This window comes from Trichechus manatus, unplaced genomic scaffold (genome assembly GCF_000243295.1).
Source record: "Trichechus manatus latirostris isolate Lorelei unplaced genomic scaffold, TriManLat1.0 scaffold00100, whole genome shotgun sequence".
Taxonomy (NCBI): Eukaryota; Metazoa; Chordata; class Mammalia; order Sirenia; family Trichechidae; genus Trichechus; species Trichechus manatus.
In genome coordinates this window covers 9,309,856-9,332,508 of record NW_004444036.1, presented here as the reverse complement: position 1 = coordinate 9,332,508, position 22,653 = coordinate 9,309,856, and the positions used below count along the sequence as shown (strand labels likewise).

The following is a 22,653-nucleotide window of genomic DNA, read 5'->3' as shown; positions in this document are numbered from 1 at the left end:
TATAGGGTCACTATAAGTCAGAATTAACTCGACAGCAATGGGTTCTTGGTTTGACAATAGAGCTGCTGACTATCAGTGAAATGGTCATTAGAAAGAAGCATCAGGTCTGTGGATGATTTATAGCCTTGTTATAGGATAGGGTTGGTGGAAAAACATAGAATGTACAGCATATACAATTACTGAGAACCAAAAGCTAATCACTAACCATTTCACGGGGAAGGAAGTAGAGCGTTCGCTCAATGTTCTTCACCATGACACAACAGCTCACATGGGTTTTGGCTGATTCAATCCAAACTTTGCCAAACAGAAATACCACACCTGAAGGAATAAGGGAAAACCATAAGAAAAGAAACACTTCCATTACATCAAATTAAAGAGGTAACATAAAGGCACACTGAATGTGCTTAAACATATATACCTTCATGATAACTCATTACTGACATCAAATTTCTATCTGTTGCCCGTTCCCCAAGACCAGTTCCTTTCATAAGTACTTATGCCAGACAACACTATCACAGTGGTGAAATCTGTGACCACTGGGAAGACAGGAGACAGAATGATTCTCTAACTTGTATACAAACATTTTCCCTAAAATCAAGATTACCCAGATTAAGAGAAAGCAAAAAAACAAACTATTCTCCAGCAAATCTCATGTTTAAACCTCTTATGAGAACTTACAAATCTGAGAATATAATACTAAATTCCTTCTTAGCACTTTATTTACTGATAAAAACTAACATCTGTCTATTTGGAAAACTATGGAGCAGCAGTTACTTTTCTACATGTAAAATTGAGTAGGGGAAAAAGTAATTCATCTCACATATCTTATTCCGTATAGTAATATCTCATAATAGGATTCTACTATTATCCCCTATTTCACCCTTTCTGCCACACAGGCTACTTAAGACATCTGGCTAGATGCTACTTATAATGTTCTTTTCTCTTCCATTTCAGTTTAAATGGCTTAGTAACCAAAGCAATAGACACTCTCCTTTTGAGATCCCTAAGTAATGCATACCACAAAGTAAAAACACTCCTTTCTAGATATCAAGTCATGGTTCATGAAAATGAGCAAAGAGATTCCAAAGATTTGATAGTCAACCCAAGAGATGGCCACTTTGCAAAATCCTGGGCCCCATGAATAATTAGACAGCAGGAACTCAGCATAGCCAATCAACACAGCCACTTATCTGAGGCACTAAGAAAATTCTGGCACATGCAAAGGCTACTGTTCACAAAGGCGATTACCCCCGTTTGACAAGACAGCTCATCAGTGCTTTCTTTTTGTCATTTGTCCTGATAGAAATAAGACCATCTAAGAATTTTCATTTCTGCAGATGATTAAAATTCTTAAAAGAGTTGTGTGATTTTCAGCTGTGGGGAGATGAGGGGAGGTGGGGAAGAGGGGAAGGGAGGACTGTGGGGATGATTAAAAAAGAAGAAAAAACACAGTAGCTCAGAAAATTAAAAGTCATCCCTCACAACAGTTAAAGATGGAAAAACAAAATTCCATGCAAAGAAAAATAAAGACCCTAATACTGGATTCAAAGATTCAAATAGCTCATTTTACAGTCAAACTAATATCACATTTCATGCAACACATTTGACACTGTTTATGCCTCATTTGCCACAAAAAGATCATGGTAAACAAAGATTACATTCCCCCCAAAGTTACTAGCTGAAACCAGGTGCAGTCAGGATTATTCAACCTTGAAAAAGTCATAATGAAGACAGGATATCTTCCCATATGCAAAGAGTAAGATTCTTTTCATAATTATGGAGCATTCAGCAACAACTGACTTACTTAGAATCTGTAAGAACGTGAGAAACAATAAAAGGGTCTTTGGGAGTACTTAGTTTATATTAGCAGCATTGATTTCACCAAGGCTCAGTGATCATTACCTGCTATCACGATGAAACTGTTCAACCCTCTAAGATTAAAGGACTTTTTTTTTTAAACCATCTTATTTAACCCGTTGGCATCAATCACAGAGAAAGACGTATCACGGCAGAGGACACAATTTGAGGAGTGCCACGGAATGGCAGAGTGGACCGAGGCTGAGAAGCCTTGAGCTCTGCACTGAAGAGTTGGTCACTTTATCTTTTGGAGTCTCGGTTTCCTCAGTAGTAGAATTCTTGCCTTCCATGTGGGAGTCCCAGGTTCAATTCCCAGCCAATGCACCTCATGTGCAGCCTCCACCCGTCTGCAAGTGGAGGCTTGCATGTTGCTATAATGGTGAACAGATTTCAGCAGAGCTTCCAGACTAAGACAGACTGGGAGGAAAGGCCTAGCAATCTACTTCCAAAAATCAGCCAGTGAAAATCCTATGGGTCACAATGGTCCAATCTGCAACCGATCATGGGAATGGCACAAGACCAGGTAGCATTTTATTTGTTGTGCACGGGGGTTGCCATGAGTCAGGGGCCAACTCATGGACAGCTAACAATGACATAAATGAGTAACTAGATGAGATGATCTCCGAGACCTTCTCTAGCACTAGAAATTTCATTTTACCTTAGCATTTGGATGACAAACCAGCAACAGACTGGTATCTCTTTCAACGGTAAAATAGTTCCCAATATTGGTTGAAAAGGCCTATCCATGACTATGGTCAATATCAGGAATTCAACAATACATAATCATAAATTTGTTGTTTTGTAAATAGTTTTGTTTCAATGCCTCAATCATAACACCTGTTAATATAGACCAGCACTATCTGATAGTGAGCCCTGGTGGCACTGTGCTTAAGAGCTACGGCTGCTAACCAAAAAGTCAGCAGTTTGAATCCACCAGCTGCTCCTTGGAAACCCTATGAGGCAGCTCTACTCCATCCTATAGGGTTGCTATGAATTGGAATTGACTCGACAGCAACAGGTTGTAACAGGTTACTACCTGACAGAAATTTCTGCAATGACAGAATTGTTCAGTATCTGTGCAGTCCAGTGCAATAGCTACTAGAACACGTGGCTATTGGGCACTTGACACATGACTAGTGATTGAGAAATCAAGTTAAATTGTATTTAATTTTAATTAATGAATTTTAAAGAGCTACATGTAGCTATTGCCTACCATAGTAGACAGTGCAGCTCTAGACCCTTGCCCTGCAAAATGATGCTATTTACTAATAAGGGCAATCAGTAAACAAAAGGTGGCATATTAAATTTATTTTCATGCAGGAAAGAAAGAGGGTTGTTGCTTCTTAAGGTTCTAATCCTTGGCAACAGACACTGGCAATCTGATGCTTATATGTGTATTTACCTTGGGTGGCCACCATCCACCTTGCTACACTGCTACAAGGCTTCAGGATGTAAATTGAGTAAGAGCAGCAAAGCAACTCTGGTTCTCTGAACCCTTCACATACATCTACAGGACTGTCAATCACTGTGTAGTTTATTTCAACAAACATTTACTGAACACCTACTATGTGCCTGGCATTGTATTCGATGATAAAAATATAAGATCCCATCCTTCTTTTGAGAAAAGAAAACTGCAGAAATGGCTCATTTTGAAATAATATGACAAATGCTATGATGAGAACAGTTATGATGGGATCATAGGAAAAGGGCTCTCAGTCCAGTCTGGAAGTTTGGGAAGAATTCCAGATGACACCTAAGCCGAATTTTGAAGAACGGGCCAGATAAGCTCATTCTACTCAGACAAAACATGAGTAAAAAGAAAAAGCTATAAAAAATAGCAAGGTACATACAAGGAACCATTTCTGGGGCATAAAATTTCTACACAGCAGGCATCAGAAGCCTTGCTAAGGAGCTGAGCTTCATGCTGTAGGTAGTGGGGAGCCACTGAAGATTTTTTTTTTAAATGAGGGAATGATGTGGTCAGAGTTACCCTTCTGATCAATCACTCTGGAAGTAATAATAGCTGGAAGATCAATTAGGAGGCTGGCCAATGTTTTCGGCAGGCAAGAAGGGGTCAGGGGTTCCACAATGATGGTAGTGATAAGGAGAAAGAGAAGGTAGGTTGTCTATTTTAGGAGGAGAAAACTGACAAGATTTCATGAGGGAAGTGAGGGAAAGGGGGCATCAAGGATGGCTCCCAGGTTTCTGGCTCGGATGGGACCCGAGACAGACTACAGCACTGAACAGGAAGAGCAAAGCACAAGAAGCAGCATCAGTATGGGCAGGCCTACCATGCTGTATAGCTCCAGGGAGCACCATTCACACTGCTGAGGCTCCAGGGAGGCCATGTGAAAATGGTACCCCTTGAAGTTGTACAACACAATAGCCCTAGGTTTGGGCAATGGATGGGAAATAATCTGCTCAGCCTCAAGTAACCATACTTGCCAGCCTACCTCTCAGCAGCAAGTAACAAAGAAGTAGTCAAAGAGGTGAGAGGATCTAACCAAATCATCCCGGCCTAGCAAGATATAGATAAGAAACAATAAGATAACATTTCTATAATTGATTATATCTTTACCTCAGAAACCAACATATGGCAGTTTGCTACTCAAGTGGCTCTGTAAGAGTTTATACGTAATTTGATAAGCTCGAGTATATTAATGTTCTGTGAGACCTCCTCTCCGTAAGACCATTAACATTTTTCCAGTTAAAGTCAATGCCTGATTATTTTTCAGGTAAATCTGGCCTTCATATCTGATGATTAATACTTACTCTCATCACTCACTTGCTTTACTGACATCTAGAGACTCCCTCTACCATCACTGCATGCAGCCTCCAGGAAACCACTTTGAAAAGTACAGTTTGCATCTCCCTCAGATCCAAAAAGGATCTAAATAAAGGCAATTCTGTTTAAAGGTATATACCATATTTTATATTAATCCAAGAGACCTTGTCATGCCCAACCCCACAGTATAGGAGGGTTCAGAGGCACAAAAGGAAAGTGGACAGTTTCCTGGCTTTTTGTGAGTCAAGAATTCACCATTGTGGCTCATAAGGATGGCCTGGGAATCATCCTGGATTCTTCTTTTCCCTCAACCCTCACTCCAATCCATCAAGTTCATGTCAAAATATCTGGCACATAACAGGTGTTCAATAAAAATTTTCTGAACAAAGGAATAAATTAATGACTAATTCCATTTAAAGTGAATTCCTATAAGTTCAGATACATAAACAGAAAACTACAAAAACACATTCCCAAACAACGATTTTTGGAATGAGCCTTTTTAAGGATTACCCCGCAGTTCCTCTCCATCAGGGTGGCTCATGCGCTTACAATGAATGAGTACTGCTCTCTTAGTATGCACATAAATAAGGGCAGGGCCTGTACCAACTATAATCGTTAAAGGCACATAGTTAACTTATGCATGATTACCTGGTTGGTTGTACTGATCTTCATAAGCATCCAGCCAATAAAACTGGAACACTTGTTCCTCATCCGCCCCTTTTACCAGTGGGAGGTGATTAGAATCCACTTGCACTTCCTGAGATGAGAAACAGCTTTCATCTTCCTGATCTATGTCCCAACAAGAGACATCTGGGAGAAAATGTCCTCTGCAGAAATCACATTTTAAAAAAATCTTTCAAAATCCAACAGAAAACTGTAGCACTATTTGCTAGAAAAGTCATAAAATGCTTACAGGCATGCCGTGGTCTCTTTCTCAGGATCTGCCTCATGTTTCACCTCCTCTGCTGGCTCACTCTTTTGGTTCCACGTCTTAGCAGCCACAGGCTCCATGGTCACCTCCTCAGTTTCCATGGGCTCATCAAAGTCACCATCTTCAAAATCCATTGCCCCCGACTTCTCCTCGTCTTCTGTATGGGTGGCCTGCACTGTTTCTCCTGTAAGCATCATCACACATTCACGTAATGGAATCCTGCCATGGAACGCAGAGTTCCCCTACACTGCAACAGCAGCCTCTTTTCCTGCTCCATACTGGCATTTCGAGACCAATCTTCAAATTGGATTTTTTCAACTTCACTGCTATGAATTCAAATCTTTCACTTAAACTTGCCATTGCACTACCTTCAAAACCTCTGCCACTTCCTCCTTGACAGGGACTCCTTTTGTGACTGCTCAACACCCTTGGACTTTTGCTTGACATCAGACTTACCAGTAAATTCCACGCATTTACGATGAACAGGAGTTGATGGAGGCTCCTTCCTTGAGACAGGGGGAGCAGTTTTTCCTGAAGGGACTGCCTGTAAACATTTTTAAATGTTTAGTCAGTTGGGCCTGAATACTAAAAATATGTTTAACGGTCCTACCTTGACCAGATAATAGTTCCCATTTATAAAAGGATTTTCTATAGTAACATAACAGCTTCAATTATTTTACTGCTACATAGGTTTACAAACAAATCTGTGTTTCTGGGAGGAAAATTATTGCACTTAGCACAGTTGTAATCCCTATAATAAACACATACTAGTGACTACAAAATTTACCATGAAAAAAAGCAGGCACATGCACATATTTATGAAATACATGACACTCTATAATGAAATGGGAGTCCTAATTTAAAACAAAAATCAAAAACAAATTCAAAGGCATTGCCCTCACATAGACAAACAACAAAATAACTATTAAGAAATCATATAAATTAAGACTGAAGGTATTTCTACACATTTTACCTTGGGGGTGTACACAGAGAATGGATTCAGCAAAGCTCCAATGGATCTTTTCTTCTTCAGTATCGTTACAGGTGGGAGAGTTACTTGAGATTTCTAAAAGGAAGGGTAAGACAGACGTTCACTGCCATGCTTGGTTTACCACAAGACAGAACAAGTACATTTCTTCACCCATTGAAGTCTAATGGGTAAAAAAAGCTTTTTTTTCCTTCCCCACTCCCCCTACAGATCTATGTTCCTGCACTGCAGTTACTATAGCAACAATACTACAGAATCACTACAAAACCAGAATAAATATTAAATCCACCCCTTACCAATTTTTTCTTTTTAAAACTAAACATACTTTTCACTTGCCTTCCCAGCATATTACATTTAAAAACTGTCAAGAGAGAATGACATGGTGATGGTATTAGTCGTTTTAATCAATGGCCTCTGAGAAAGAATTACATTTCTAAATGAGAGCTTAGTCTTTACGTGCAATAGTCGAATTTCAAATTCACGGTGCAGCTCAGCCTGAGTTCTATGAGGGGCAGCTCACTGACTCTTCCTTCACTCCCCCTCAGAATTTAACACAAGGATCTCCTGCCTGATTGTACAGACTGACAGGCTTCAATCTATTTAGGGAACATACACTACAGCAACTCAATACATGCAGTGTGCATTCACAGAACTGACTCCTGTGTATTCTTACTACTTCAAACAAACACCCACACAGCCCTATCTACATAATCACATAGCTTGTAATGGCTGGAAACTACACACCTAAAATAGTGAGAAGAAATCAATGTGAAGATTTCCTCTTTTTTTGGTGGTGGTGTCGTTGCCTTTTTTTTCTTTTTTTTTTTAAATTCTAACAATAATCTGTTTTTATAATTACTGAACTGTCTCTTCGGCCTATGCCCCCTACATATTTTACCACTCGCAGAGATTAACTCACCTCAGTGCTCAGATCCTGTAGAAGGTCACCTAGCAGATCATCCTTGGACAAGTCGACAGCTTTCTAGAAATTATAAAGGAAGGTAGAATGAGAAAGTGCTGCACTTAAAATTTCACCCAAACTATGTATCTCTGAAAAGACTCTAACTAGTCAGTCCTTGCCGCTTCATTCCTCACTCTGAACGCTAATCTGCTACTCACAGATTTTAACAACCACTGTGTATATATAACTCCTAAGTCTACAGCTCCTGTCCTCTATTTTCATCATATTCCATAATCCTCAGGTTAATTACTGAAATTAAGCACATCAAGTCAGCTTTTCTGTTCAATTTTTTTTTCTATCTCCACATTTCCAACCACAGAAGTGCTGAAATTCACCTAGAAATCTACATCCAACTTAGCGACTGAAGTTGGAAAAATATTTCTCATTCAAATACGTATTGAGCACCTATTATGTGTGTAACAAAATATTAAATTCACATCACAAAGTAAAAGACAAAACATAAGAAAACCACAGAACTCACATCTGTACTTTTCTTTCCAGCACTAGCAATGAACATTGACTTGATATTATTTGGTTTTGCCACTGCAGCTTTCTTTACAATTCTCTTGTCTTTCTTCGGTGCTTTATTATCTTTTCCTGTTAGAATATAAAATATTTAAAAACACACCATCACCAAAAATCAAAATGGAAAAAGTTGTGTGATAGATATTTACAACAACAACAACAAAAAAAAAAGAGTAGCTGCTGAGGCTGCTTACGTACAACAAAAAACATCATGGGGTTTAGTTCCATGGATTGGAGGTTTAGGGTCATGGTTTCATGGGACATCACAGTTAACTGGCCTAATAACACGTTTAGTGCTTCTGTTCTACCTCCTAGTTCACTGTGCAGTGCCTGGGGCATTAAAAGCTTGCAAGTGGCCATCCAAGCACAACAACTGGTCTCTAGTCGCCTGGAGCAACAGAGGAAGGACAGTCAGGAATAGGAGGAGGATATGGAATGTGTGGGTAACTGCCTCCATGAACAACTGCCTCCTTTGTCATGAGACCAGAAGAATTGGATGGTGCCCAGCTACCATTACTGAACATTTTTATCAAAGATTCTATAGAAGAATCTTGATCGAAAGGGAGAAAATGTAGAACAGAATTTCAAATTCTCACGGAGGATGGATGAACCCCTGAAACTATTGCCCTGAGATAATCTTTAAACGTTAAACTAAAAATATCCCCTAAAGTCTTCTTAAAACTGAACAATAGTTTAGCTTAACTAGTAAAAAATGTCTGCCTTGAGCATTATGCTCTTTTAAGAACTATCTATATAGGCTAAAATTGAGAAAAGCAACTTGAAAGATTAGATAAGAACCTTAAGGCGCAATGAATTTATGTCAGTGGAGGAGGAACAACTCAGAAAAGGAGAGTGAGAATGGTTGCACAACTTGAAGAACGTTATCAATGTCACTAAATCATACACGTAGAAACTGTTGAACTGGTGTATATTTTGCTTTGTGTATTCTCAACAACAAAAATAAAATAAAAAAAAATCAAAATGGAAAACTGAAAGCCTAGTCAGCTGCTCTCGGCATATGAGATTTTGAGAATAACAACTGTAAGTATTCAAAAGACAAAAATATGAGATTTTATACAAAGTACATAAGGAAGAATTATTAAAATGAGCTTAGTTCTGGCAAACAGACTTGGACTAAATGTTATTACAAGCACTAATGATATATCAGTTAACAGTGTTGTTGAGTGCCATCAAGTTGAATATCAGTTAAATATCAGTTACTAATTGTGACTGTTTAATTGTTATTGTTAGTGTGAATAAAAGCTTAAAAAGGTGAATTTTATCCCCCACAGGAAAAATAAATAAATAAAGCTAGTCTAGAACCAAGGGATTCGCCTAGTAGCCTCATGAAATCATCTCTTTAACGCTATACTGAATCTGACAGAAACACTGAATTATAAAGAAATGGGATTACCAGTTACAATACTGTAGCATCCTAATTTTCACCTTATGAGGAACAGTACCCAGACACAATATGTTGTATCAACACTATACAGCATAGACATTTACTCATTAAAGAACAACTTTTGTCATGTTTTCTCTTATGGCCATGTGTAAATCACTTACGAACTTTTCTAATATTGTCACTTTTATTCTAGCTTTATGATTCATCCCAAGCAGTCTCTATCTCAAAAAATCTAGAATGAATAATTAAAATAGTGTAGTAGTAACATATGAATAAACAAACCAGATGAAACAGAAAATAAAGAACATAAAGAGACGCATTATTTATGGAAACAGCATATAATAAAGGTGGCATCTCATATTACTAGGGAAAACCTGGACTTTTTAATAAGTAGTGTTAATAGTGTTAGTAAGTAATGTTGGCTAGTCGTTTGAAAAAATGAATCTAGAATAAACACCAGATGGATTAGAGACCTAAATGGAAAAAAAAAAAAGAAATGAAATTATATAAGTACTTAAGAAAAATAGGCAAATTCCTTTATAAGCTGGGTGTGGGGAAAGTCTAACTATGATTCAAAATTCATTTGCAATTAAAAAAAAAAGATTGATAAATTCAGCTACACCATAAATAAGTTAAAAGATAAACTGGGAGAAAATATTTGCAATACATAAAACAGATAAAGAACCAATTTCCCATATATATATATATCTTTAAGGGGAAAAAAAAAAGGACCAAAAAACCCAAAAGGAAAATGGGCAATAAATACGAACAGACAACTCACATAAAAAGATAATATAAGTAGCTGTTAGTTTTATAAAAAGATGCTCAACTTCATGTGTAAGAGAAATGCAATTGTAACCCACATCAAAATGCCATTTGTCACATATCAGAGTGGCAAAAATTCAAAGCTTGATAACACGCTCTATTGACGAGGCTGTGGAGAAACAGATACTCTCAAATATTGTTCATGGGAGTGTAAAACAGGACAACTTCTGTGGAGAAGAATTTGCAATATCTAATAAAACTATGTGAATTTACTCTTTGAGGCAGCAATCTTACTTCTAGGACTCTTCCCTGAGGAAAACACCGTATGCACAGAGCTATTCAATGCTGTATTGTTATAGCAATGTCCATATTGAATAGTTATTCAATAGTTGAATAAACTACGGTACACCCATACAATGGAATATTACAGAGCTGTTTAAAAATAAATAAGTAAAGAAATCTCTATGAACGGACATGGAGTGATTTCCAGAATATCTTGTTAAGTGAAAAAAGCGAAATACAAAACTATCTATAGAACAACACCTTTTGTGTAAGAAAGGAAATAAGGCCTTATTGGGCTCCTAAAGAGGGACAAGAAACCAGTGGGGACTTGTAGGTGGCCAAGAACAGAATAAAAATTTCAGAATGTCAAGTCATCATCTCCACCGATACTTTGTTGGGAAGAGATAACATGATGATTAAGGAAATGCAGAGACAGTTCATTTATTCAACAAATACCACATACTTTCTTCATGCCAGTTACTGGAATCAGCAGTGAAATGACCAGGACATTGTCCTTTCCTTGATAGATTCACTGTCCAGTCCACTCTCCTAATTTACCACTGAGAAAACTAATGCCCAGATAGATGATGGGACTTGTTCAAGGTGATACAGACAATTAAGAAGATGGCCGAGAACTCGAACACAGGTCTCTTCAGTTCAGGGAGATGGCAGGAGCACATGGGCTCATTCTCTTCTTCATGGACTTGCATAAACTAGGAATATTACAATTAGCCATACTGTTACCAAATGGTACCACTGAAAAGTTTCTACATTAGAGGCTGGTAGAAACCAGGAGGATGGTCTACAAATTCTAATTTAACTAATGAATGGATGAATAAATAACATCCCACATAAAACACACACTTATTTTTTGCAGAAGGATACACAAGAAGGATAAAGTAGAAACTAATAAAAATGGTTACCCATAGGATATCCACCACTCTTTTGTCAGTTTGTTGTACTGTGGTGGTTCGTGTGTTACTGTGATGCTGGAAGCTATGCCACCAGTATTTCAAATACCAGCAGAGTCACCCATGGTGGATAGGTTACAGCAGAGCTTCCAGACTAAGACAGACTAGGAAAAAGGATCTGGTGATCTACTTCTAAAAAAACTGGCCAGTGAAAACCTTATGAATAGCAGCAGAAACATTGTCTGATATAGTGCCGGAAGATGAGCCCCTCAGGTTGAAAGGCACTCAAAACACAACTGGGGAAGAGCTGCCTCTTTAAAGTAGAGTTGACAATGATGTAGATGGAGTAAAGCTTTTGGGACCTTCATTAGCTGATGTGGCATGACTCAAAATGAGAAGAAACAGCTGCATACATCCATTAATAATAGGAATGTGGAATGTACAAAGTATGAATCTAGGAAAATTAGAAATCATTAAAAATGAAATGGAACACATAAAGATCGATATCCTAGGTATTAATGAGCTGAAATGGTCTGGTATCTGCCATTTAGAAGTGGATAATCCTATGGTCTACTATGCTGGGAATGACAAATTGAAGAGGAATGTCGTCACATTCATCATCAAAAAGAACATTCCAAAATCTATCCTGAAGTACAGCGCTGTTAGTGATAGGATAATATCCATACATCTATAAGGAAGATCAATTAATACTGTGCCAGGAGTGAATGGCTTCATGGCTGCTGAGTGGGTGAATGAAGCCAGGAGGAGAGGAAAGAGGAGGAAGAGGCGCTGTGGATACTAGGATGTGCCCTGGAGCCCCTCTGCTCGTTCACGCTGGGGATTTAGTGTCTTTAAAACCATTAGGGGGAAATAATAAACAAAAGGAGAGTTATTTTCCCTTTTAAAAAAAAAACTCTCATGGGCCCATGGACATATACGCGGTGGGACTTCCCCAAACGGATGTTATGCAGCACATGACTGTGTGTGTATGTAGGTGTAGCTATATCTCATACACACACACGCACATTCCAGATTCACTGAAAGGGTCTAGAAGCCATTACACCCCCATAGCAATAAGCATACCCATACCCCAGATCTGAATACCACTCGTCACTAAAAGGAACTAAGATTCTTTGTAGAAATGGTTGATTCCAGGTCTGGGGCAGGAAGAGTTCAAGGTAAACCTGGAACATCTTACTGTCTAAGAAAGCAAGGAAACGCTCAAAGACTGATGAGGTCATGTTAAAAAGACACAGGAGCTAGCTCAAAGGAGTTTCTACTGGCCAAATTTGGGATAATTTGAACATCAATAGAAAAATAATGATAATGGATACTGAATAATAACACAATAAAAAAAAAACCCTATGAGCTTGAAGTGATCATTTTAAAAGAAGCGATAGGGACGGTCTTCCTTAGGAAAGAATGTTACCTAAAAATATAGGAGTAACAGAATTTTTAGAATCACCATTTTACAGCTACCAATATAAATAACCGATTCGAGAAAGATCATCAATAAATGCTGAAAGCATTGTGTGAAAGTTCATGTGGGAAAGGGATATCCACATGGTCTCAAATTATCACCCCAAATTTGCATTAATTACAAAGAAAAAGGTAGCTGTACAAGGAAGGAATCTGGCAAACGTCATCTTAACTATGAAATTAAACTCAGCATCACCAATAAGGGGACAAACTCACATTATATGCCCCTGGTATGACCAATGGGAAGGACACAGCTTCACCTATATCATACTGTTGCCAAAAATATTTAACCTGAATCTAATCATAAGCAATCAGGCAACTCCAGTTTTGTGGGACATTCAACAAAACAGCCAGTCTGGTCCCTTTAAAAAGACAAAGGGAGAGGGGCTCTTATACACTACATAAGACTAAAGATACATGAAAGCTAAAGTGAATTCTGCATTTTAAGAAAATAGCTATAAAAAAGATTATTTGGACTACTGGAGAATTTTAATATGGACAATATATTAGATAATATCATGATAATGATATTGTGATTAAGAAAACAAGTTCCTTATTTTTAGGAGACCATTACTGTATGTATGTAGAGAAATGTCATAGTGTCTACAAGTTACTTTTAAAAGTTCACCAAAAATAAAAATATCTGTGTATGTGATCGGGAAGGGGGAGGCAGAGTAGGAACCAGTGCTGCAAAATGTTAACAACGGGCCACTCCAGGGCAAGGTCGAGATTGTTTCCATAAAGGGCAGTATAGTATATGATTTAGGCTTCGTGGCCGCTAAGGTCTCCATTGCACTGGTGTATATCAAAAACAGACTTCAGCAGCTGCAACGGTCACAGTCACTGTGGAGGTGGCCCCTGGAGTTGAGATCCCCTCTTTGCCTCCACGTCCTTCCTCAGCTCTTTCACAGCTCCAGCAGCAGCCACCCCCTCTGCAACAGCAGGTTGCCTCCAAGGCATGGCCCTGACATGAGCTGCGGAGCACAGAGCCAGAGGAGAAAGGAGCCACGCCATAAAAGGGGGCATGCAGGCTGTGGGCTGCAGTTCTGGTCGACCAAGTGTATACCTCGTTGCTATCATCATCTTCCTTGAATTCTTTGCGTGGGACCTGTTGACAACACCAGTGTTAACTGTTCTACATGAAACACTTCCTCAACACACATTCATCATGAAGGGCCACATTCAAGGTCTTAAGGGCCTATTATCTTTCCTGAGTGCCCTCCTCACAGGTGCTCTGTCTGTATGGGGGAGGAAGTCTTCTTCACCTGCTTCCCTCCCAATCCCACTGATGAAAATCAGCTTGTACTGGCATTTTGCCATGACTTCTGGAGTCTTCTCATTCACATTCTCTGCAATATTTGCCTATGTAGCTGATGTCACTCAGGAGCACAGTCACCTTTGCGGCCAGTCTAGCCTGCAGCCCAGCCATCGGAGCATACCTGTCTGCCAGTTACAGAGACAGCCTCGTCGTGCTAGTGGCCACAGTGGTGGCTCTTTTGGACATCTGCTTCATCTTATTGACTGTTCCAGAATCTCTGCCATAGAAAACGAGACCTATTTCCTGGGGAGCTCAGATTTCATGGAAACAAGCAGACCCTCCTTTTGTGTCACTGAAGAAAGTTGGAAAAGATTCTACCATCTTAGTAATCTGCATCATCATGTTTCTTTCATACCTTCCTGAAGCTGGATAGTATTCAAGTTTTTGTTTTTTTCCTCTATCTCAGGCAGGTCATAGGTCTTGGATCTGTTAAAATTGCAGCATTCATAGCTATGGTAAGAATTCTGTTTATTGTAGCTCAGACAGTCTTTCTTAGCATGTTGATGAGACCATTAGGGAATAAAAACACTGTCCTCCTTGGCCTGGACTTCCAGGTGTTCGTTAGCCTAGGGCAGTTTTGGATCTCAGGCCTGGATGATGTAGGCAGAGGTCCAGCATCACGTTTCCAGCAGTCAGTGCCCTCGTCTCATGGAATGCAGAGTCCAATCAGCAAGGAGTTGCCCAGAGGCTCATAATTGGAATGAGAAGACTATGCAACGGCCTGTAGTCAGCAGGTATGGCTTCATATTCTGCTTTTTCCAAGCTGACCAAATCAAACTGGAATGAAAACTGATTTCTAACAGAGAGCCATCATCTCAGGTCCACCATTTTTAACTGGGGCACTTATAGTTCTTTTTTGTTTTTTGTGGTTGCCTTATTTATCCTTGAATAAAGTCAATGGAATTCAAAAACGCAGTAACAGCTTCAGCGGCAGCCTGACCAAATAGGGTAGTGATGAAGACATTGAGCCACTGCTGCAAGACAAAAGCATCTGGGAATTCTCTTCCTTTGAGGAGCCTGGAAATCAGGGCACTGAGCTGTAAACTTGGCAGAAAGGGGGATTCTACAAACAGTCTGAAAGCCACAAAAGGAGCCACACCACACGGAGACTTCAAGGTATTGAAGGGGAGATGCTAGCATCCTTCAGAGTAAGTTTGATAAGTGACTTCCTCCCACCCCTCCTCCAACTCTCCTCTTCCTCCTCCTGCGTATCTTCCACTCTTTCTTTTTGTACATTAGAACAAGCTAAGATTGGAAACAAAACCAAAAAAACACCCATTGCCATCAAGTCGATTCTGACTCACAGTGACCCTACAGGACAGAGTAGAACTGCCCCATAGGGTTCCCAAGGCTGTAAATCTAAGGAAGCAGACTGCCACATCTTTCTCCCATGGAGCAGCTGGTGGGTTCAAACCACCAACCTTTTGGTTAGCAGACGAGCACTTAACCACTGCACCACCCGGGCTCCTTATTTTCCTGCAAATGATGTGCAACACTCAAAGTTATCTGAATTTTGAAACTCAGATAGAAAAAGTCTCTCTGGTACAAAGGATGGCCCCCTTTAATAACTCCACAGTAAGGGTGACAGCAGTCTTTGCAGGCCCTTTTCACCAGAATGCGGAGGACTGCAGTGGGACTGCCATCTCTGGCAAGAGGTCAGGTAAAGAATCCCTTCTCATTTTATTTCGCCCTGTTTCTCTGAACGCATGACCCTCAGGTGTTTATGAGGGGCCACTCTAAGAGTCACTCACTCAGTCTCAGGGATCTACTGCCTGTCTTCAAAGGGAAAACGAAAATCTAGTTTTACTCTCATTCTCTTCATTTCCTGTTCTCGGCTAGAGTAAAATTCAGCATACACACCTCTGAATATGAATAATATTGATCATGATTATCTTCACCAGATGAAGGAAGATTTCCTTATAAATCTAAATCATGTAGAACTACCAACTCATATTCCTGGTCCTAGTATCTTGGTGCAATCCAGGGAGATTTTACAGAAGAAAAAACACATCAAGCGTTCCGGTGGCAACACAGAAAATTGGAGGATGCTTCTAATAACATTCTCAGCAAATGTGAACATTCCTAAGTGTGGATGACAATTAGTAACTGGAGACCAGTGGAGTTTATATACAAGTTCAGGCTCACATAATGAATTATTACTATTTGTTCCTTCCGATGTATCCCACATCTGACTCTGCAAATAATTTTTCCCACCCATCACACTCCTGCCTTAACTGCTCTGTAGCATGCATTTGTTTTCAATCATGGTCTTCACTTCAATCTGTTTATCTCACTTTTGAATCTCATGGGAATACACACGTCAAACACCTTTCTAAAATATGATGGTTTAACGAAGCTCAGTTTCACAACAAATATCATGCTAATTTTTGGAAATATTTTATGACAAAGATTTTTAGGTATTAACTGGACCATTAAATATTGCTCACCTTTAACAGCGCACTCCCTTGAAAGTCTTATAGGTATGAAATATATGTAGATATTTGTAAAGAGTTTAAAAAATGTTTTTGATGAGGTACTCTATAAATCTTCTATTTATAAATGCAATGAAGGTATTGACAGAAAAAAATATACACTTTTATAAAGAATGTGTACTGACTGAATACATTTAAAAGAAAATATATTTTGAAATCTGTTCTGCCATCAACAGAGATAACGTATCTTTTTACTATGTTGTTGGGTTTTTAAGTTAAGCTTCCTAATGGATAATAAATTTGCAACGGATACTTTAAAAGAACTGGTTTGAAGGTTTTATAAAAAGGGGCCATTATTTCTTTTTGAGGCAATGAAAATGTTCTAAAATTGATTGTGATGATGGAAGTACTGCTCTGTGAATCTACTAAAAGCCATTGAAGTGTACACTTTACATGGCTGAATTGTATGGTATGTGAATTATATGTCAATAAAGCTGTTTAAAAAAAAAAAAAACCCACAGGCCATGAGTGGGCCACAGTTTGATGATACCCTGGCCTACTCCTTGGAGGTAGAAGACTAATAAACTAAACCAAGAAAACAAATACTGAAGAGAAATTTCCCCTTCTCATTTCACAGGAAATAAATCAGGCTTGTTTACTCAAAAAAATTTTTTGCCAATGATTGTGTGGCTAAGATAATCTAACACATTGATTCTCAGCATTTTAAATTTCAAATTAAAACAATTTGATTATACTAGTTCTAACCCTTGTTACTGTACTGTACAATTATCAAAGAGCTAAAATTCCAAGTGCATCACTTTAGAAGGAATTATAAAAGATCACTTACTGTTGCAGCCTTCAAAATTGGCAAGTCTAAAAATGGCTGTAGGACTAAAAATTTCAAAACCAATAAAAGAGCAAACTCTTTGAACAACAAAGACATGAAACTTTTCATTTCCTGCTGGTGTTTTTGCTTTTTACCTTTAATTTTCTATGTAACTATGCTTCTCTCAATACTAGAACATATTCTAATGTTCTAATTGTGGTAGGTTCTTCTCCCCCAAAAGGAAACTGCAATCAGAGCACCAAATCATCTCAAATTTTCAACAATTCTTTAAGTCTCACAGTGGCACTCTTCTGAAAACAAAATGGAAGTACCTTTCTGGCTGGAATCAAGAACATCGTCTTCAAGGTCATCATCAAAAATCTCTCGGCCATCCTCCACATAGCCAATACCATCTGCAAGGACAAAGTTTAATGTTGGGATCAAGTTTCTACAGGTGGCCAATGGTATTTTCGCCATGACCAAAAAAAGAAGAAAAAAACTGTCATGCAGCAGAACCCTGTTCAAACAGTTGTTGGAAAAAAAGACAGCATCCTCGCAGCACAAGATTTCGGAGTCAAAACCAAAGGAAGTATATTCTACCTAACTACGTGAGCTATGGAAATGATCTGGCCCACAATAGGACACTTTAAGCAATTTTACTCTACCAGAAGAATAAAAGGAAAAGAATCAAGATCACCACAAGCTCAGAAAGGCACTCTATCTATCCTATGATGGAAAACAGACAAGAGAACTGAGTCCAATTACAGAATTCGGGACATAAATAGAGTCACAGGCAGAGTTTACATCTCCTCACTGGGATCGGCATTCACTGCCCAAGAAGTCAGACCCGACACACAGGAACCAGTGAGCTTTCCATAATGGGCATAAGAACATTACTACCTATCTGTGCATGGTGCTTTACACTGTTTAAATTACTTTTCACACCTATAACCTTAGGTAATCCTCACAACAACTCTGTGAGATAGGTATTTTTCTTATCCCCATATTACAGATGAAAAACCTGAGAGATTAAGTGACTTGTCCATGGTCATACAGTTGGAAAGCGAAAAAGATGGAACATGAACCTGGGTCCCTTAACTCCAAATGCTGTGTGTTGGCCCCACAGGCATATGGCTCCTCCCAATGTCTATACAGCCATTTCCTGGAGGATTTATACTATATCCAAAGATATGTGCCTGATTCTCCAAAACGGCCCCAAAGAAACTTTGTTGTTCTGGTTCCACACCCTCAAATACATTAAGGAAAATTCAAACCAAAGGGGAGCTCGTGACAGCGCCTCACGTCTGTCCATGCAAAGCAGCAACTCCACTGCATGAGACTCTCCGAAACACAACCTGACAGGCAATTTCCTCCCACATACCGTCATCCACAATCCAGTCATCATCCTGGCGTGCCTGAACCAGCTTTGAATACTGGTCTTCATCAACTTCTTCATACACGCTTGTGAAGTCCTCAACCTGCCATCAGACAAGTTTGAGAAAAAGCTTCAAACGGAGTGAAAAGTGTTAAACAATTTTGATAAAAAAAATTGTCAAATTGAAACTGGAACGGCAGCCTGAAGGAATAGCTACAACCAAATCATGAGTTCTGACATTCAACACCACTACAGGATTTTCCTTAAATAGACATCAATTAACTTAGTATTCCTTTTAGGTGGGTGTTAACATAAGATATTAAATGATTCCATTAGCATAATATACTTGTCACACCATCAATTACTCATCTATTTCATAAAAAACAAACTGAAGTATAGCCAATTCTTCATTAGCTGCTATGGGGATTATTCACTTGTAATTTCTTGACTGGTTTCTCATATATTTGGCAAACTTGTAAGGCATGCCACCCCTCTCTCCACAAGCTGATGTATGCTCTGCAAATACACGAGAATTTTAATAATACTTCAACCAACCAAATATTAATGAAAAGGAAAACTATGCCCATCCAAAAATTAGCAAGACAAACGTATTACATATTCTACAGGTGATCTAGAAATGGTTTTCGAGTAAACCCTGTTTGCATTACCACTGATCTCCCACCATTCGCAGGTGGTGGAACTGCAGAGACTGCAGTGCTGAGCTATTTGAAGCACAAATCCAGAGAGTGGCAAGACCTCCAGTCACATGGGCTGCTTGACCATCACGGGGCCAGAACACCCTGAACTAGTGGCATGAATAAAGCAGACCACCTCAACACAGTTAAAGCAGCAAACAAAACAGACACACACAACCTCTGCAGCTACCCATCGGGACAGTCTACTCACTTCTCAGATGAGAATGTGGAGGGCTGGTTAGCAAGATCTCATAGATACCTCATTAAAAATTTCCCCTTTCGAGAATGAAGAAAATAAGATACAAGGAAAAGATCAGTCCAAAGGACTAATGGACCACAACTACCACAGCCTCCACCAGACTAAGTCCAGTACAACTAGATGGTGCCCGGCTACCACCATCAACTGCTCTGACAGGGATCACAATAAAGGGTCCCAGACAGAGATGGAAAAAAATGTACAACAAAATTCTAACTCACAAAAAAAGACCAGACTTACTGGCCTGACAGAGACTGGAGAAACCCAGAGAGTATGGCCCCTGGACACCCTTTTAGCTCAGTAATGAAGTCACTCCTGAGGTTCACCCTTCAGTCAAAGATCAGACAGCCCCATAAAACAAACGAGACTAATGGGGCACAACAGTCCAGGGACAAGGAGTAGAAGGCAGGAGGGGACAGGAAAGTTGGTAATAGGGAACCCAAGGTGGAGAAGGGACAGTGTTGACATATCGTGGGGTTGTTAACCAATGTCATAAAGCAATATATGTACTAACTGTTTAATGAGAAACTATTTGTTCTGTAAACCTTCATCTAAAGTACAATAAAAAAAAAATCCCCCCTTCTCTTGAGAGTTTTGGGAGAAACAAACTTCAAATTGGGGGGGGGGTGGTAACTAACTCTGGTCTACCCAAAAACTTGGGCACAGATCTTTGAGAGTCTAATGGGCATAGCTGACTGGATTTCTGCCACACCGACAAGGTTTGTAATAATTACAGGATTAGGCTTAGCTTTCAACCTCCTTTTTAATCTACTCTGCAGGGATCACTGGCAAATACTGATTTGGTCTTTTCACAATTTGGGAACAGAGACTGCCTGCCCCAAATTAAGTTTTTGACAACCCAGATACAAACTAATCCTATTAATGTTATTGTACTGATCAATTTTCTTCTTTTTTTTTTTTGGCAGGGGGCAGGACACTGGAAAGATTATTTTTGTTGGTTGAAGTTTGTTAGGCCTATTTATTTGCTTCTTATTTAAGTAATCACTCATACACTATCAAAAAGACATTAGGAAACTATTTTTAAAAATAATTTTGAGTAAAAAGGCATTTTGACTCTATCTCTAAAAACACTGCTACTGCCCAGCATGAATTCTTAGAGTCATGCAATTAGCATCAAAGTGTTTAAAGGTAAATCAGCAGCACTGTGCTGGCACCTGGAATGCAACACAGACCTCCTTTATAGAAGTACCTACATTAAAGAATCCTTATGCTTTACTGTAATCCTTTCAGCAAACCTCTGTGATCTGGCTCACCTCACAACTTGAACGAACGGTCCCAAAAGACAAAAATCCTCTTCTCCTTGCTTAACTGCCCAATATAGTACAGGAAATGGTTAAGAATACATACTCTGTAGCCAGACAGCCTGGGTTCAAATAAAGCCTCTGCCACTGTGACTCCACTAAACCTTCTGTGTCTCAGACATCTAATCAGCAAAATGTTACTAATCATAATATCTATGGTTATTGGAAGGAGGAGCCCTGGTGGCACAGTGGTTAAGCACTCGGCTGCTAACCGAAAGGTCAGTGGTTCAAACCCACGAGCCACTCCATGGGAGAAAGATGTGGTAGTTCGCTTCTGTATAGATTACAGCCCTGGAAACCCTATGGGGCAGTTCTACTCTGTCCTACAGGGTCGCTATGAGTTGGAATCGACTAGAGGGCAGTGGGATAAAAGACAGAAAGGTGTGTTAGCTAAAAAGGTGTATTAGTTGTTATTATTTTCTAGTATGAGCTAATCACTTTCTGGCAGTTAAGATACTCAGGGAGCATGCTGAAGGTGACAATGTGTTTGCAGGTGCTAACCACTCTTTCTGTCTTCTGCCTGCAATCCACAGACAGCAGGTAGAGGAAAATGGCCTCACATTCAACCTCATAAGCAAGACATTAGCAGAAGTAAGGTCCAAGTCCCTGCTGCCACTCCCCTTGCAGATGAGATTAAGAACAGTCCTCTCCAAGAAATAGGGCTTAGCTAGAATGCTCAATACTTTAAGGCTAAAGTAAAAACACATCTAAGTTCCTCAACAAAACCATGAGACTTAACCAGAGATGCAGTAAGTTCAACAAGGAAAAAAATATATACAGCTACTTTCATTTTGAATTTTAAAAATCATCTGTAAAGGGTTCTAAGATTTAGAGAGAAACCTTAAGGGTCGAGTAGTCTCTATATAATTCTGTAAGTCTATCTCAAGCCCATGCTTGTTCAAGAATAAGAAACTACTATTACAACAAGCTTGAAATATGTAATATTTCTCATCAGTACATGACAAAAGTGACATAAGACTACCTGCAAGCTATGAATTACGTGAAGCACACGAGAAAAAACAGAAAAATGGTTACTTACCTCATATTTATACTTTTCACCCGCTTTAGCCCTTTTCAGTCTTTCTAGAGCTTCTTGGCGCCCTTTCTTTGATTTCTTTTCTCGCCGAGATCGAGAGAGTACAAAACTCCCTGAATCTGACATAGCTGAAAAAAGCCAAATTTACATGAGATGTTAGAAAATAGCCATCTTCCCTCAGAAACAAAGGAACGTTTCTAGCCAATAGTAATACACAATTTTAATATTCTACAAATGGATACTTTTTACAATGTAAATAATTCACAAAGCACATAGCCAAATCTGCAGTTCCTGTGACTCTTCAGAAATTTTCTCTAAGCTAGTTCCAGTTAAAACAACTGAAGCAACTGTTATTTCTTCCTCCAAAAAAAGGAAAATTCCAAATTCAACTGATATCTCATGGAGAAACTAGAGAAGGGAAGTCAGTCCTCAGTCTATAACCTTACCATCAGAAATGACAGGCCACAGGTATCCTAAAGGCAACTCATCTTGTACTCTATTCAT

The 22,653-nt window shown here is 39.2% G+C and overlaps 1 protein-coding gene and 1 pseudogene across 2 annotated transcripts in view; one reads left to right on the top strand and one right to left on the bottom strand.

Moving 5' to 3' along the window:
* POLA1 (DNA polymerase alpha 1, catalytic subunit) overlaps positions 1-22,653 on the bottom strand; it is a 312,753-nt gene that overhangs the window by 285,927 nt on the left and 4,173 nt on the right. For both annotated transcript variants that reach the window (XM_023737298.1, XM_023737299.1), the window contains exons 2-11: positions 22,153-22,277; positions 18,847-18,943; positions 17,798-17,878; positions 8,004-8,119; positions 7,481-7,543; positions 6,547-6,639; positions 6,030-6,117; positions 5,556-5,757; positions 5,291-5,469; positions 206-318 (exon numbers count right to left, since the gene is read on the bottom strand). In XM_023737298.1, the coding sequence (XP_023593066.1) occupies positions 206-318; positions 5,291-5,469; positions 5,556-5,757; positions 6,030-6,117; positions 6,547-6,639; positions 7,481-7,543; positions 8,004-8,119; positions 17,798-17,878; positions 18,847-18,943; positions 22,153-22,277 (1,157 nt within the window). The remainder of the gene's footprint in view (positions 1-205; positions 319-5,290; positions 5,470-5,555; positions 5,758-6,029; positions 6,118-6,546; positions 6,640-7,480; positions 7,544-8,003; positions 8,120-17,797; positions 17,879-18,846; positions 18,944-22,152; positions 22,278-22,653) is intronic.
* Positions 13,789-15,386, top strand: LOC105756626 (hippocampus abundant transcript-like protein 1 pseudogene; annotated as a pseudogene).